Consider the following 12,624-nt stretch of genomic DNA (forward strand, 5'->3'; position numbering starts at 1 on the left):
GCCTACGGCCTACAACTTTTCCATAAACATAATTGGTCTGTGATTTATTATTTAGGTAGGGATCTGGTAAGAAGAGCAAAGCGAGCCCACACTACTCAGCCTATGCCTACAGGTCCAACCATGTCCAAATACCTTTTTGATTTGTCATTTTTCAAATTTTCCTCCAAACAATGGGAATTTGCCCTATTTAGTTGTTGCCTGACCTGCGCCAATCACCCCTTCCTAAACTTGGAATTTTGTCTATTTTTCAGAAATGTATGCATGTCTTCCCATTTGGCTTTCCTACCCTCCTCATCGATTCAGTCCATGCATGTCCTATTAGAAAAAAAGGGCAAAAATCGTCTACCTCTCACAAAACTGATGGTAACCTTATAAAAATATGTTTTTTTGATTTCCACTCAACCTGTTCTTGGAAGCCTGGAAAATGGCGACTTCAGCACAGCAAACCATTTGGTCCTAGCTCTTACAAGGAAAAGACCACAGGCTTCTTTGTACATCATTTATTGGCATTTTCTGAAAACACACAACACTTGCTCCCTTTTTGGTTATTTTCTCTCACCCCCATACAGCAAACTAGGATTCCTTGGTGGCGTTATGACCGCCTACATGTGGGAAAAAAAAGGGGGCCACATTTGGCCGAGATACCACATGTAACAAAAAAGTTACAAGGGATTGAATGGCGACATACCGAAATCACCCTTGGCAGTTAAGGGGTTAAAGATATTGTGGGGGTCCAATTGCCTTTTTTCCCAATCATAATACTCTTGGGAGCGGTGGAGGAGGGCGTGTATGCGGCGAGTGGACCACGAGTGACCTTAATTAGACATATGCTAACTGCTGCTAGAATGGTACTGGCTCACCACAGAAGATCTGGTGGTGGCTTTATGGTGGGTGAGGCTGTGGGGAATGTTGGCAATAGAAAAGGTGTGCGAATTAGCATAGGGTACACAAACAATTCCTGAAGGCGTGGCTCCCGTTTCACGAGTGGGTGAAACACAAAGCAACATTATTGAAGACCGATGTTGCTAAATCTGTTCTCAATATTGTGAGGGTGTCCGTTCTAATGTGTAGAGTGAAATAAAGTTCCGAATGGAGAGAGTAGCCCATGCCACAGTGACTGTTAAATGTTAGGGGTTACAATGTATTGTTACACAAATACTGTGAATGTTCCAATCTGACAGAATTGATGTTTATGCTAAAAGATATGTGCAAACTTGGAATGTCAGAAAGGTCATTTGTTATACTATGTTGGATCATTTAGTAATAAATAAAACGTTTATTAAAAAGAATACCGAAAAATATGAAAATGAAAGAAAAAAGTCAAGTTGTAATCATACTCACTGTAGTTAGGACCTTATGAAGGTCTTCGTGTAAAATATACCCTTTGTTATTAACATCGATCTGTTTGAAGGCATTCAGCAGTTCTGCTTTCGGAAGAGCTTTTTCCTTTTTTAATATCGAGCAAAAATCATCAAAATCGAGCTCTTTGGTTCTTGACGTCCAGTACTTGTTAAGAGTCTGTCGAGATGGATTTCTTCCAGCCTGCTGAAGTACTACAAAATAAAATATTAACCCAGGCATTAATCTGCGGCTCCGCACAGAGCCACTGCAGCAGACACACTGTTTCCTATTACAAGGACATCCTTGGGAACCGAGTCATAATGTTTTTACAAGTTAACAGGGATTTGGTGAAACATGTTCAGACTTCAAAAACGTTCATATGGGCAACATATCAGTGTTGCTAGATTCCTTAATATTTCTACATTTGGCTTGTGATTCATAATACATTATAGACAGCATTGTTCTGTACCTGGAAAGAAGCAGTCCGTTTTCTAGTTTGCACACAAGTAAACAGTGCGTCTCTGCCTTAGGGCAGGTTCTCCACTGCGATGGGATCTGAAATCTTTGAAGGCTTCAATGTACTTCGGGTGACATTATAGCAGTAGCCCATTATTCACATCTTCAGTCCCTCCCCAGAAAACTCAGGCTACACCTCCTTTCAGTTACAAGAAGGATGAGGGATTCGATTGCCCAAACCTGTGTCTGATCGTTGCTCGGTCAGATAAAGAAAAAGCTTCAAAGAAGAGGAGAAATAACGGCTTCCTCTATGCCAACCTACCAACTTTCTTGGCATTTACCATCCCCAGGAAGTCGCTCTTCACTATGGCCACTAGGCATCCAGTGGCAGCAGGAGAGGGCACCCATTCAAGGCTATGCTTAACAAGGTAAAAGAATAACAGCCAGCACACACAGAGTTTAGTCTACTTACCAAATCTCGTTTTTCCAAATGAACTAACATCCACACTTTTCACTGCAGAAGCTCAGTGACCACTGTAGGGCCAACGAAACACATCACTTCAGAATTTAAAAAAATGCATCTTGTATTAACCAGATGTATGGAATAAAAACCACTAAACTGTCAGTAATTGGGTATTGGCAAAATAGTCACACTTTACTATGAGGTCCAAGTCACTCCAAACCTGCAACCAAAGTGTCACCACTGCCTTCACAAATATGTGTGGGATCCTATAGCCACGAGGGGAAAGATAACTGGAGAAAAGAAAACACTGTATTAAGAGCTAAATAGATACCAACATTTACTTGGTGAAACAATCTAGGGATCAGTCTGTGTCTTGTCGTCCAACTTAAGCAAACTGTCCTTGAGTCCAAAATGTATCTTATTTTATTTATTATTTTTACATTTGTAAAGCGCCTGAAACCAGGTGGCATCAAGGCGCTGTTGCAACCAGTTACACGTAGCGTATAGAAGTCAGAAAGGAGCATAGTGTAAGGTTGGAGCCCAACCTCAAATGACTGACAAAGCAGCTGAAGAATGTTGGCATAGACAAAGTTAGGCAAAGAGCCAAGTTTTTAAGGCTTTTCTGAAAGCCACGTGAGATTATGCTGCTCTTAGATAATAGGGAAGGGCATTCCAGTGCATAGCAGCAACTGCTGGGAAGCTGATGCCTCCTCCACTGGCTCTTTCGACCTTAGGTGGTGTGATGCGGTTGGTGTGGGCTGATCTTACTGATTTGACAGTGTTGGATCTCCCGATTCTTTGAGCCAAATATGGGCCCTTATCCAAGAGGCAATTGTGCGTGATAGTAAGGACTTTGAAAATAATCATTTCCTGGATTGGGAGCCAGTGCACCTCCTTTCTTGCTGTTGATATATGGTGCCATCTTGGGATGTTGAATGATGAGTGTAGGGCATTGTTTTGAATTACCTGTAGTTTGATATTTGTCTTTGAGGTGCCCGCAAATAAGGCGATTGCTCGTGCGATGGCGAGAGCTCTCTGGTGTGAGGAATTGTCTGGCTGGATTGAGGAGATTAGAGGTGTATGATGCTGCAGACGCGATTGCATTGACCCGTCTTGTGAGGGATAGTGTGGCATCTAGGTACACTTCCAGGGTTTTAACTGAAGCCGAGACAGGGATATTTATCCCGTCAATCGTGAAGGACGAGTATTCTGGGGGAGACCTTCCTTAGGATAGCTGGTGAACCAGCTACCAGGAACTCAGACTTTTCATCATTCAAACATAGCTGGTTCATGGCCATCCAGGCCTGGATGATCAGGTATATTTTGGTGATCGCGTCTGTGTCTTGGTCGTAGTGTACTGAAAAGGGGAGGAGAATTTGGGTATCTTCAGCATAGTTGGTGTAGGCTATGCCAATGGCATCCAAGAGGTAAAAAAGATGCTTGGTAAATATGTTAGAGGGTCGGGGAGACACAGGAACCTTGCAGAACATCGCAGGGAATGGGCTAAGGGGGAGCGCTAGCCACTTCTGAGAAGACTCTCATAGACCTACCTTCAAGGAATAGGCTACCCAGGTTGTGGCTTCTTGGAATACGTTTTCAACAGCATAGAGGTGGTGGCAGAGGATTTTGTGATCCACCAAGTCAAAGGCGGTTAATCGGTCTAGAAGGAGGAGGAGGGCTATCTTTCCCTCATCTCTGAAATCATCCATTTGATTTTTTAGATCCAACAAGGCAGATTCAGTGCTATGGCCTGGTCTGAAGCCTGATTGCATTTTCCTAGGATTTGGTTCGCTTCTAAGAACGGCTGGATTTGGTTGTAGGCTGTTCTATCCAATATATTTAAGAGAAAGGGGACAGTGGTGATAGGGCAGTAGTTATTAGGCACTGTTAGGTCTAGGGTAGGTTTTTTTTTTTAGAAGAGGGAGGACCCAAGATTCTTTCAGGCTGGACAGAACCAAATTGGTTGAGAAGGAGGCGTTAATTTTGTGATGAATGGGGCTAGAAGGTCGCAGCAATCATTGATGGTTGTGGCTGGGCAAATGTCACCCTTGCATCTCGTGGGTCAAGGTTTGAGGCTTTTTTTTTTTAACTTGTTTATTTTTCGGTTGGCATACAGGAGAATGCATTAAAATATCAGTTCAACACTTTATCTCGGCATTATTATACGCTAATTTATATTCCCACACCCAACCCCACCTCTTGGTCTCGGGCGTCTACCGTGGACTGTCTTTTTTCCCCCTATAAGGTCCGATTCCTGACTCATTCGCTCCTGTCTCTTCCTACCTCGGTTCGCCTTCCTCCTTCCTCTCCCGGCTTACGCCCTCAAGTCCTGAGTTTGGCTATCCTCCAGGGCCTGCTCCTCCATCAGCTGGGACCGTTCCCTGTCCGCCGCCTGCTGGGCCAGTTGCACCAGGCGCGGTTTGTATGTCAGGGCTGGGAAGCGTAAGTCATAGTCTATCACAGGTGACCAAATGTTTGTGAAACGATGGAGGCGGCCTCTGTTTGCTGCCATCACTTTCTCAGCGATGAAGATGTCCCAGATTTTCAGCCACCATAGCACCGTTAGGGGGCCCTCCAGAGTCTTCCATGTCCTGGCTATTGTGATTTTAGCGGCTAGGAGTAATTGCGTAATGAGGGCCGCGGATGCGCCCGTTTTCGGGTAGGTGTCTGGGATCGGGGTCCCCAGCAGTAGCGGCTCCGGTTCCAGTGGCAACGGAATTTGGGTTATGTCTGTGATGGTCGCTATACATTGGGACCAGAAGACCTTCACCACCGGGCATGACCACCACATGTGTAGGTAGGAGCCTGGCGAGCCGCACCGACGCCAGCACTGTGGGTCCAGCGACTGGTTGAGGTGGTGTAGTTGTAGCGGTGGGAAATACCATCTCATGAGCAGTTTATATGCACATTCCCGGTTGGTGATGCAGAAGGACGATGAGTGTGTGCGGGCCCAGATATCGGTCCAGTCTTGATCTTGGATTGGGTGCCCTAGGTCCTTTTCCCACTGCGCCATATATGTCGCTCTATTGGACAGGAGGTTCTCCTGGAATAGTCGATGCAGCGTCGAGATCCGCCCTCGGGAGGGGGGGTCCGCTACTGTTAATTCCAAGGCATCCAGGGTCCGGGTGGCCGCCTCTCGCGTCTGGGGGTGTGTGCACCAGTGTCTGATTTGGCAGTATGTGAACCTGTCTGACTCTGCTACGTTAAACGTACTTTTGCATTGGGCGAATGTCAGCGGCTGAGTTCCCTCAAATAGTTGGCTTAGGGAGGAGAGGCCGCCGGCGATCCAGTTCTTGAAGTTAGTGGGGTGAGCTCCCGGAGAGAACGCCGGATTGTGGAAGACTGGGGCTGAGGGGCCCAGAGCTCTCGGGATACCTCTGGATTTGCGGGCCCAATCCCACGCCTTCAACGTTTGCTTGGTTGAGGATAGTATAGCTGGCCATGTCCGGCGTAGCGCGGTTGGCAAGTGTAGGAGAAAGCGCAATGGGAGGGGTAATCTGGACTGCTCTATGTCCATCCATTTGGGGCGCCCTGACGTTATAGTCCAAGCCCTGGTATGCGCTATCTGCGCCGCCATTTGGTATTTTTGGAGGTCAGGGACCCCTAGGCCTCCCTGGTCCGGAGCACATAGCATTGTCTTCCGAGGAATGCGGGCCTTCTTCCTCCTCCATATGAATCCAAATATCTTCCTTTGAAGTCTCTGTAGTTGGGGGCGAGGGACTATGATGGGGAGAGCTGAGCAGGCGTATAGAAATCGTGGCAACAGATTCATTTTACAGGCTGTGATACGACCTATTAGGGATATTTCCTGCTTGTGCCAGGAGTCTAGGTCTTTTTCCAAAGTTTTCATCAGGGGCGGGAAGTTTATCCGATAGATGTCTCCTGGGTTAGCGGGGATCTGCACCCCGAGGTAGGGGATGGATGTGTCATTTAACGGGACCGCGCACTGGGCACTGAAGGATGCCTTCTCTCTCTGATTCAACCCTATCCCCAGAGCTGTCGATTTCATTAAGTTAATGGCAAATCCGGACACCTTTCCGAATCTGTGGATTTCCGCTAGGGCGGCTTTTAAGGATTGCGAGGTATCTGTGATGGTTAGCATCACGTCGTCAGCGTAGAGCGCTATCTTGTGCTGGGTAGAGCCCACTTGGAGGCCTTTGATTCTAGGGTTAAGGCGAATCCGCTGGGCCAACGATTCCATTACCATAGCGAACAGTAAGGGGGAGAGGGGGCAGCCCTGTCTGGTGCCGCATGTTAGGGAGATCGGGTTAGTCAGGAGGCCGTTCAATCGGAGCAGGGTGGTCGGGGATTGGTAGTTCGCTAGGGTGAGCTTTAGGAAGGAGGGCCCAACGCCGAACGACTCCAGAGTGAGGCGGAGGAACGACCAGTCCACTTTGTCGAAAGCCTTGGTCGCGTCTAAAGCTAGCAGGGCGAGTTTCTTCGAGTCTTGTCTGGCTATCTCGATCAGGTTGAGGACTCTGCGCGTATTATCTGTGGTGGCTCTGTTTCAGATAAATCCCGTCTGGTCTGGGTCTATGATGTCCGGAAGAAGCCTCGCTAATCGGTTTGCCAAGACCTTCGAGTAGATATTCGCATCTAGGTTTAGTAGGGAGATGGGTCGATAAGCTGCTATATCGCTGGGGTCTTTTCCTGGTTTCAGCGCTAATACTGTTATTGACTCTTTCATTGACGGGGTTGTTGATCCAGAAGTGGCGAAGGAGTTGAAGAGGGTCGTCATTGGGGCTAGTAGCTGAGGCCGGAAGAGTTTGTAGAATCGGGACGATAAACCATCTGGGCCCGGGGCTCTCGTTCTTAAGCTTTTGACGGCTTTGTCGATCTCCTCGCTGGTGATCGGGGTCTCCAACTCTTCCCTACTCGTAGTTGAGAGCTTAGGCAAGGCGGCTTCCCGCAGGTAGGATTGCTGCTCTTCCTGGGGCTTTTGGGTAGCTGACATAGTTTCGGTTACGTGAGCTTCTGCAATTCTCAGCTTATCCTGATCCGCGAATTGGGCTGCACCCTGAGGGTCCCGGAGGCTTAGTATAGTGTTCCTTTTCTTGATTCTTGCGAGTTTTTCCACCAGGAATGTATTTGCTTTGTTTCCCCTGGCGTAGTAGCTCTGCTTCGTCTTGGTTAGTAGCTGGGCTGTGTCCTCCGCGTAATGAGCCTCTAGTTTCCTCCGTGCCGTCTGCAAGATTCGGTAGGTTCTCGGGGACCAGTTTTTAGCTTTACATGCCGTTTCCGCCTCCAGAACCTTGTCTTCTAGGATGCGGCGGGTCTGTTGCTTTTGCCTATGGTAGGCCGCTCCTCGAGAGATCAGCACCCCTCGCACTACGGCCTTCATTACATCCCATGTCGTCGCTGGGGAGGTATCTTTGTTTTTATTGTCTTCGAAGTACTGTTTGATGGTTTTAGCTACTACATCTCTCGTCGCCATGTTATTTAGGATTGGGTCATAAAGAGACCATCTGCGTCTTGGGGGCGGGTCCGGGTTATAGGCTCTTAGCGTTAGCATTACGGGTGCGTGATCTGAATGGATTCTGGGGCCTATGAGGACATCGTCCGTGTACGACAGGATCTGCGGGGATGCAAGCAAGAGGTCGATACGTGAATAAGTCCTATGCACATAAGAGTAGCATGAGTAGTCTCGTTCCTCTGGATGGAGGATCCTCCAGGTATCCACCACTTCGAAGGTTCGGAACAATTTAAGCAGGGCGATCGCCAAGCCAAAGTCTCCGCGGGCATGGGGGTGTGATCTATCTACTAGTGGGTTGGGGACTCTGTTGAAATCTCCCCCGATGATGGTCTGACCCTCAACAAATGGGAGCAGGGTGTTTTCCAGGGTCGAGTAGAATGCCTCTTGTTCTTGATTTGGTGCATATACTGAGATCAACGTGTATAGTTGGCCGAGAATTCGGCATTTCACCGCCACGAAGCGGCCGTTTGGGTCCCGTTTAGAGTCCAGGATTTGAGGCTTCAGATCCTTGGCGATTAAAATAGCTGTGCCACCCTTCTTCGCTCCATTCGAAGCTAGGAACTGCGTTGGGAATTGCCGATCTCTGAGCCTTGCGAAGTCCGCTGGGATCAAGTGTGTCTCCTGCAGGAAGACAACGGAGGCTTTATCATTCTGGATGCGTTGTAGGATTGTTTTTCTCTTCTGTGGGGCGTTGAGGCCTCTGACGTTCAGCGTTAGGAGCCTTAGTTTCTGGATCGGCGGGGGGGCCTCTTGGGTGCCTTCTGGGGTGGGATACTGTTCCTCGTGGGTGGGCTGGGGGTATTCAGTCTTCATTTCGAGATTCCGAGTTAGCTAGGTCCTCCTGCAGCCAGGTTTTCTGCATCCTCCAACGGGAGGGCAACATTGTATCTGAGTGGGTCCACCAACGGGTGGGCAAGCTTAAACGGGTGGGAGAACTCCAAACTGTACGGGGGGCCGGAATTTTCTGCGCAGCCACCCTTACGGCCAACGTGGCCCAAACAGAATTCCTCGCCAACGGGGCGAGGGTCGAACCATTGAGATCAGCTCGGCTCCAAGGGTGGGTAGGTGACATACTCCTTGGAGAGGGGGGACTGGGCCGTTCGGGGCCCGCGGCATTGCCATGCTTCGTTTTGGCTTCAGCGTTGGTCTTAGTATCATGGCTGCAAACCTCCAAATCATTTCATCTTTCGGCGTCTTTGCGCTTTAGACCAGGGTTGTTGCTGTCTTTGAGGTGATTGATCTGGTTCCTCTGGTGGGAGGAGTGGACTAGGGGTGGTTGAGGTCTCCGGAGAGTTTGGGTGCAGGATCGATTTCGCGTCCTCCAGGTGGCTAATTTTGCGTAGAGTTCCCTGGTACGAGAATTGTAATGTAGCGGGGAAGAGCCAACGGTAGCGGATCTGCTGGCTCTGGAGGAGCAGGGTCAAGGGCTTGAGAGCTCTCCTTTTCTGTATGGTGATCGGGGAGAGATCTTGGTATATCTGCAGGGGGGTGCTCATGAACGACAGTTCATCTTTGGAGCGGCTTATTGCCGAGATGGCTTCTTTGGTAGCGTAGAAGTGTACTCTCGTGATCACATCCGGAGGGCCGTCTGAATCTACTCCTCGTCTCGGGCGTAGTCTGTGGGTTCGGTCCAGGACGAGTTGGGCTTTGTCCGTTAGCGGAAGGAGAGCCTGGAAGAAGTTGCCTATATACTCTGGGAGCTCTTTATCTTGGATCGTTGCTGGGACCCCACGGATGCGCAGGTTATTCCGTCGGGCCCTGTTTTCTAAGTCCTCTTGCTTGAATGCGAGAATCTCATTACTGGACTGAAGCGCTCGGATCTCACGCCGCATTTCTATTATTGCTGCATCGTGGTTCTGGGTCAAGTCTTCGACCTCTCCTATTCTCTGTTCCGCTTCCGTGAGTCGTTGGTCCGTCTGTTCTAGTCTTGTGGTGAGCTCGGTCATGCAGGACCGAATTTCGGCTTTGATGTCCCTCATGAAGGCCATTAAGTCCTCTCTGGTGGCGAGGTTACCTTGTTCTTCTGGGGGGTTTTGCGGGGTAAGCTTAAGTGAGGGGTCCGGTTTTCTTGTCTTGTCTGTTACTAGGAGCATGGTGGAAATGTCCGCGGTTTTGGCTGGTTTGGTGAGTCTCGACATTTTGCCGGGGCTGGGACTCTGGGGATCCTCTTCTGGCTGGAAGCCCCTGGGGGGGGGGCGCTTTGGGGAGGATGATTGGTTTCGGACGAATCTGCTGTGTAGGGCGAGTGATCCGCCCGCCGTATTAGTTGTCAGAGTTGCAGTGGTTATGTCTGGGTCTTGCCACTCTTGGATGTAGTGGAGGGGGTCGGCTCCGCTTGAGGTAGATGTCCACCCTGCCAGGGGGCTGCAGCTATCCAGGATGATAGGCCTGGTGGATGAAGTGGGCAGGAGCGCTCCAGGATATTTTGGCAGTCGGAGACGTGGGGGTGCCTTCAGAAGGAGGTCAGGGAAAGCTGAGTGGTCAGGGGGGGGGGACACCTGACCACCCTCCCCAGCCGGCAAGGTATCTGGTGGGCAGGGGCGCCCCAGGAAGCTGGAAGGGGGGGGCTCCGGATTCAGCGCTGGGGGGATTGTGGGGGGGCGGCGGACACTCACCCAGTCAGGCCTCCGATACCGCCTCCGGGGTGCTGGGCTGCCGGGAGGAGCCGCCGCCTCCTCCGCTCTCTAGGTCGATCGTTGCCAGTGTAGGAGGTGGGGGGGCGGTAGAAGGGCCCCTGCCCCCACAGCTGGTCCCGAAGCTAGAGGGGCCCGGGGGCTTGGTCGCCCCCCCAGCGAGCTGGTCCGCCGCACGGGCGAGGGTCGGGGAGCCCTGGGGGCCCTCCTCCAGGAGGGCCTCCCTCCGAGGTCTGGCCGCCAGGTCCGGAGGGCCGGAGAGTCAATCGGACTGGGGGGGTCGAGATGGTGGTGGGGGCTGACGTCAACCCCGTACTCCGCTCCAATGGAGGGGGGAGGCGGGTGGAAGGAGCACCTGAGCCTGCGCCGAGGCCTCAGGTGGAAGGGCCCCCGGGACCGGAGCGGCCGCCCCTCCAGCGAGGCTCAGGATCGGAGCAGTGGGCGGGCGCAGGAGGTCCTATGGGCGTCTCGTCACTGGGCGCCGGCGGAGGAAAGGGGCCCGGGTCGCGGCCGCCATCTTGGCTCGGCGCGGAGAGGCACCCGCGTCGAGTTCTTTCGCCGCGTTTTCAGGGTTCCCACCGCGTTCGCTTTACGAGATTGGAGCGGTGGATGCACAGGAGGTTCCGCCAGCTTCCCCCGCCAGAGGGGCAGCAGCGGCGGCGCTGGCGCCGGCTAAATTTCAGCTGAGGCCGCGGGTCCCTACGGAGGCCATTAACGGAGCAGCCTCATCAGTGGCGCTCCAGGCCACGCCCCCAAGGTTTGAGGCTTTTGACAGTTTCATCTACTGAGACCTCTCTAAAATGAAAGGTCAGGGTGAGTGGTTTGGTAGAAAGGGGGTTTGCTGGTAATATCGGTCTGTTCACTTTAATCAACTTGTTTCTGAAGTATATTCTGCTGTAGCATGCAGATTTTAGATCTCACGGAAGACTGGATGCTGGAGCACCATGGCTCGTCTATGATGATGGTTGTGGGAGGCACGGTAGATGTTTCTAGTTCTCCAAGTATATGGAATATTTCGTGGGAATTGGAGTTGGCATTAATTCTGCTGTTGTAGGCAGAGGTTTTGGCTGTCATAATGGCACACTTATAATCTTTGGCAATTTTATTAAAGATCATTTTCAAGGTAGTGGAGGGAGCCTTTTTCCAGCTAGTTTCAGCCAGTCATTTTTTGGTTCGTAAGGCCAGAAGGTTGGGGGTGCACCCAGCATTGGTATGCGCTGCAGATTTGGCTTTACGCAGTGTGAGTGGGGCAACTGAGTTTACTGCAATAGACAGGGTATTAATATAGGTTTCTACTAGTAAAGTGGGGTCCATTGAGGCAGTGTGTTCTGGTAAGAGGGGGTTAGGGGTACGAGTCCAGGATGCGAGTAGTGCCTGCTGTAGGTGCTGGCGAGCTTTGGAAGGAGGGAAGGTGAAGGAAAGGATGTGGTGGCCTAACCAATGGCAGGGGGTGTTAGCGGTTATAGTAACCTGACTGTTGAGGTCTGCTATCCAGTCTAGGGTTCTACCTTTATTATGTGTACAGTGTATGAAGCCTAGGTCAGAGAGGGTGTCTGCTATGGAGGCGGTATTGTGATCAGCGGGGTCATGGAGCCCAAAGTTAATGTCCCCATGAATGATGGATCTGGATGTAGGTTTCATGTTAGTTCCCACTACCTGCAGCAAATCATCTTCGAAGGAGGCAAAAGGACCGGGGGGACGGTAGAAGATGAGGATGGTGATGGTGTCTGTAGGTGAGGAGGCAAGTTTGACCGAGTTGCCACAGTTTTCAGTGTGATAGACTGCCTTAACTGCAAGGAGTCTTTGAAAATGAGGGCGACCCCTCCACATCTGGCGTCAGGCGCGTCTTTTCTGAGGATGGTGTAGCCATTTGGTATTGCCAACTAGAGGGCAGGACCAGATGCTCGATGAAGCCATGTTTCAGTAATGGCTATTATGTCCACATCTTGTGAGGTGATCAGGTCATGGATGTCTAGGGTATGGGCAGGCATGCATCAAACATCAATGAGGGAACCTATTAGGTGGGGCAAGGGGTTGGCTGTTCCGTGAATAGTCCGCTATGGGTTAGTGATTTGCAGAGGGGGAGTGAGTGGAAGGAGGGGGCATTTAAGACCCCCCCTCCCTTATTCCTATGCTTCTCGGGTGGGCCTAGACATGGCTGCTTCAGGTCCAGGGCCCCGGCCCTGGGGCACTCATGCGGGAACCCCTCCAAGAATCGTGACCCCTTTCGTACAAGAATATCCCTGGGTGCTGTCACA

At 50.8% G+C, this 12,624-nt stretch overlaps 1 protein-coding gene across 6 annotated transcripts in view; it reads right to left on the bottom strand.

Moving 5' to 3' along the window:
- EFCAB7 (EF-hand calcium binding domain 7) overlaps nucleotides 1-12,624 on the bottom strand; it is a 1,178,320-nt gene that overhangs the window by 831,849 nt on the left and 333,847 nt on the right. For all 6 annotated transcript variants that reach the window (XM_069642000.1, XM_069641997.1, XM_069641998.1 and 3 more), the window contains one exon: nucleotides 1,342-1,553. In XM_069642000.1, coding sequence (XP_069498101.1) covers nucleotides 1,342-1,553 — 212 coding nt within the window. The remainder of the gene's footprint in view (nucleotides 1-1,341; nucleotides 1,554-12,624) is intronic.

Source organism: Ambystoma mexicanum, chromosome 1q (assembly GCF_040938575.1).
Source record: "Ambystoma mexicanum isolate Mex_15411 chromosome 1q, UKY_AmexF1_1, whole genome shotgun sequence".
Taxonomy (NCBI): domain Eukaryota; kingdom Metazoa; phylum Chordata; class Amphibia; order Caudata; family Ambystomatidae; genus Ambystoma; species Ambystoma mexicanum.